Here is a 5,063-nt window from a genome sequence, read left to right on the forward strand (position 1 = left end):
GGAATATGGGGGTTAATACACAAGAAAGGAGAGGGGAATGGAAGAACAAGGTGGATGGGAGAACAGTTAGGCAGGTTTGCATGGGCTAAGGTAAATGATGATGTATGTACAACCTTGGAACAACAGGGCTCTGGGATACAGGGATTGAGGCATGGTTTGAATGGGTAAAAGAGGGAATAATATTAAGATGCTTGGCTGTCTTTTGAATCTTGGTTTCCCTTGCCTACCATTTGTAAAATAAACATTTGAGGGTGAGATAAAGGAATAGCCAGAAACATCACAATAGAAAGCTTGTAAGTCCCTCTTTAGCCTATAACTGATTGGAATACCTTAAAGGGGGCTAGAAGTTGCCCAGTGAAAGAAGCTTCCTGTGGAGGCTTTGCATTGCACAAATTCAGGTGGAATCCTGAACCCCAGCCAGAATCATGTGAGGTGGGAAATTTCCACTTGAAAGGACAAGTAGACCAGCCTGGTACGGCTAGAAGAACAGAATATACTTCGTGAAAGAAAGACTGGCAATAAAACTCAAAAACAATAATGGCAGTCTGACTGACTACTACAAGAATTTAGCAAGCTGTTCGCCTGGGAGCATCAAAGCAAACCCCCTTCCAAGATGAAGACTCAAGGGGAATACACAAGCAGGCCTTTGGCTGATGACCACATTGGTCACCGATAAGGGGAAGAAGGGGAAACACAGCAATGAAGTTGGGAGCTAAGTCTGACCACATTCAATAGACCCCTGTGAACCTGGGTGGAGACCTGGATGGCCAGCAGTACAGCAAGACCCAGGGACTCCTGGGCCCAGAGGCAGTGACATAGCCACGGAAGACTAGAGCGGAGAGTGAAGCATTCAGCTGATATGAAGTGAGGAGAGATGCATAAGAACACTCATACTTGCAGATAGTACCCACTTGACCTGGCTTTAATGGTTGGATGATCAGAACTCAAATAGAAGAAGAAAGAAGAGGAAAAAAAAAGAGTTACCTGCTTTAATTTGATAAACTTTACCTATACTTATGGATGTATTAGCTCAAAAAAGGGAACACATCGACAGCAAGGATCACTCCCACCCCCTCAATACACAGGGTTGACAGGGATGGGCAACATAGACATTGGCTACCCAAAATGGGGGGCCTATAAAGGCAAGAAGTGACTGGCTTACAGGCTTCCAAGAGGGAGCCTAGTTCCAGACGGGGCAGGGTTAGGTAGAATCTCCACTGAATGATTTCCAATCTCTTGGGATGGGGCTGTTGTGGTACAATAGTGAAGAATTGCTATCAGGACTGTGAGGGTCGGAAATGTAAAGGTAGATGTTTTGTAACAAAAGGAGGGGAGTGACTGATTTTGCAGTCCACGAGCTGAGGTCCCTGGGACCATCAAAGGAGAAGATCAGAGTGAGGGACCCTACCCAGAGAAACAGTGATGCCAGAGATGGAGCGGCTGGGGACTCTGGGCCCAGAGAATGAGAGGGGCTGTGTGCTGATGACCAGGGGGCAGGCTTGCAGGGTATACCCTTTGGTTGATAGGCATGGAGAGGATTGTAACCATGGCAATGTAATGATATATGATAGGATGAATGTAAAGCTAATGTTCTCCCATGTAAACCCACATAATTTACAATAAAAACGTAAAAACCAAAACAAAAAAACAACTGCTTCCTTTTGAACAAGGCTCTTAAAACAAAAAACAACTGCTTCCTTTTGAACAAGGCTCTTAAAATTATTCCATGTGGATTATGATATGATACAGCTACTTTGCCCTGTATCTGCCTGTACTTTTCATATGTTGTTGCTGCTGTTGTCAAACGCTGTCGAGTCCGTTCTGACTCATAGTGACCCTGTATTAGGGTTTCCAAGAAGCGGCTGGTGCACTTGAACCACTGACCTTTTGTTTCGAACCAACCTTGCAGTCCAGCGCATTAACCCACAGTGAAGGATTCATTGAATTTAACTAAACAGAGTAAAAGAAGTCTTCTGGTACAGCACATCAGTGAGGAAAGTTCCTTTAAATAATAAGAATTCATGGCTTGGCCTGGATCTTCAGAAGCATAGAAACACAGTTACCTTGTTTAAAGCTCTCAGGTAGGGCCTAGGAGAGGCCTTCAGCTAAGGCAAACCAAAACCAGACCCAGGTCTTGCGTTTTCCTACTCAAAGGGCACTGCCTGCTGAGCTGGGAGGTTTGAAAGCATGTCCCAAGTGCAGGCATCCAAGGTGATTTTAGGGAATGTGTGAACATGGTGTTACATTGAATCTGTAGTTTGTTTTTTAAAGATGAAGCTCTTCTCTTTAGTTTCTGTTTTTTTATTTTGATTATGCCTAGACGAAACTCTCACTGGATACTTATTCATTCTTTAACTCTGTCACTTGCTGAATTCATTTGAACGAAGAGAGAGGAGGCCCAGAGTCTTTGATGAAGACCCTGAAAGTAGCTGACATTGAATGTTTTGCTCCTGGCATACCGATGTATCATTTTTGTCTACAGCATAGTTCTCTATGAAGATAGCTGCTATCCCATTGACTCCAATTCTTGGTGGCCTGTGCACATCGGAGTAAAGGAATACCTAATCCTGTGTCTTCCTCATGATCACTGGAATGCTTGAGTTCATTACTGCAGCTACTCGGCCAGCCCATCCCAGTGAGGGTCTGCCTCAGCCTCTCTGGGCACTTCAGGCATAGGGTGTAGAGGTTTTCCAGCTATTACTCTAATAGAAAGTTCCCTTTGAAAATGCATTTTTAAAAATGTAGACAAAGTAGCTTAAAATGCAGGTGGTATGCATTGTTGTTGTTGTTAAGTGCTGTATGGCAACCCTGTATAGGATTTCCGAGAAGCAGCTGGTGGGTTTTAACTGCTGACCTTGTGGTTTTCGCAGCCCAATGCTGATCTTACAGAGCCACACCAGAAGTGGTACACCTACAGTATAGTTTAAAGTCCAAGGATTGGGACTGAAATGTTTGAATTATACAAGACAATGCCTTGATAAACTTTAATTGCCTTTTCAGTGACTTTGGTTTCAAGATGAGTGAAGACTTGTCATTGGAAGTTTGTGTTCCAGATCCTGAGTTTTCTGGGAAGTCATATTCACCTCCTGCGCCTTGTCCTGTGGGTTCTACTTACAGGAGAACAAGAGGGTGCGTATCACAAAAGGAGCCAAGTCTCATTGTTCTCGTCCATAATTCTTGATATTAGTCACATCGGGTGAGCACATTGGCCTCTTGGTTGCCTTCCTACTCGAAATTCTAGAAATCCAAACTAGAAGGTTTCAAGGATCTTGGGCAACATTTTCAAGTCTGATGTTTGCGAACTCTTACTCCCAGTGAGGGAAAAAAATTGCAAATCTCTAGGCTTCTTGGCAACTGTTGGAGTATCCTAAGTCATAAACTTCAGCAAGGACACATCCTCGGAAGAGTGTATTGAAGAGATACAGTTAAGAATCATGCCTAGGACAGTGCCTCAAATTGCCAGCTCCTGCCTAAGCGAATTATAATTGGAACTGATTCAGAATGATTAAACTACTTTTAGTTTTATTATGAAATGAAGAGACGGAATCTATTTTCTATGGACAGGAGATATATTCCCAACTAGGATGCCTTCAAGAATGATTGTTTTCTTTGCTGGTTCTAACCTCTTGTGTGCTTTTTTTTGGGGGGTGGGGTGAGGCAGGTACCGGAAGATTTCTGGGGACACTTGTAGTGGTGGAGACGTTGAAGCACGACTGGAAGGAGAGTTGGTCCCCTGCCCCCTAGCAGGTAAGAGAAATCGTTTTGTCCCTTTGCCTTCTTCAGATGTCTTCAGAGTATTAGCGTGATTTCACCCAAATCTGGGCTGTTGGCTCCTCTGACTTAATGGAAAGCTACAAGCTTCACAGAGTTTCCTTTGTCCCGAAGCTTGGTATTCAAATTAGATGTCTATGTAGCCTTACCACCTCTATGTTGTTGCTGCTGTTACATGTAGTCAAGTTGGTTCCAACTGATAGCAACCCTGTATAGGGTTTTCAAGGAGCAGCTGGTTAGTTTGAATCACCCACCTTGTGGTTCAAACTGACCTTGCAATCCAGTGCTTTATCCCATAAAGCCATACCAGGACTCCTCAAATCTCTGTAGGAATAGAAAATGTTTCATGCCGACTCAAGTTTTATTCACTGAAAAATGTTCATTCAACGTCGTATGTGTGCTAGGGTGGGACTGATGGTTGTCTGAAGGTTTTTTGTATGTTCCTGGATCTGTTTGTCACTGTGGAATATGAAGAGGCTTAGAGCTTCCTAGGAAGTAGCTAAGTGGTCTATCTTAATCTTATAGTAAAAATAACTAATATTTTAATGGGATTTTACAGATTTTATTGTACTTCTACATGTATTACCAGTTTTATCCTTTGAGCAACCCAGTGAAGCATATTTTATTAGCTCCAAGCTTTTCTATGAAGAAGCATATTCAGAGAGAGGGTTAGACAACTTAAGGTCATACATCTGGTAAATGACAGTTAAAATTCAGTCTCAGCCCAAGCTCTTAGCTGGAAATCATCCAAATGGCAGATAAGTGTCATTTCCATTATTTGAGATCATTATTATTCTTGCTTATTAAGAAAGAAGAAATCTTTGAAACGACTGCACATTATAAAAGGGGCAGTAGTGTGTTGTGGTGGTAGGTAGAACCACTTGAAATGAAATGAGATCAGAGGAAAATAAAGCCAATCTGTCCATATTAAAAATTTCACCTGGATGTATGGTTTGATGCGTCATCTATACTGAAGCCTTAATAAAGAAGGTAAAGTCAGGCAATCAGAAAGGTCACAGCCCATAATACCCTATGGAGCACAGTTCTGTTCCAAAGCATGAATTGACTGGACAAAAACTGTTTTTTGTTTTTTATTATATGCTGATTCCATTGAATATATTGAATGAGGTGGGGTGGGGAAATGAACAAAAAAACTTATCCAGGTGGGCAGAAAGGGATGCAGATACGTTTCAGTCCCATATTGTTGTTGTTGTTAAGTGCCATCGAGTCGGGTCCGACCCATAGCGACCCTGTACAGGGTTTCCAAGGGTGTAAATCTTTACGGGAGTAGA

At 42.6% G+C, this 5,063-nt stretch overlaps 1 protein-coding gene across 1 annotated transcript in view; it reads left to right on the forward strand.

Annotated features, from left to right (window-relative positions):
* Positions 1-5,063, forward strand: part of SORL1 (sortilin-related receptor, L(DLR class) A repeats containing) — a 236,220-nt gene that overhangs the window by 127,895 nt on the left and 103,262 nt on the right. The window contains exons 15-16 of the mRNA XM_006833925.1: positions 3,001-3,129; positions 3,662-3,747. Of these exons, the coding sequence (XP_006833988.1) occupies positions 3,001-3,129; positions 3,662-3,747 (215 nt within the window). The remainder of the gene's footprint in view (positions 1-3,000; positions 3,130-3,661; positions 3,748-5,063) is intronic.

This window comes from Chrysochloris asiatica, unplaced genomic scaffold (assembly GCF_000296735.1).
Source record: "Chrysochloris asiatica unplaced genomic scaffold, ChrAsi1.0 scaffold00008, whole genome shotgun sequence".
NCBI lineage: Eukaryota > Metazoa > Chordata > Mammalia > Afrosoricida > Chrysochloridae > Chrysochloris > Chrysochloris asiatica.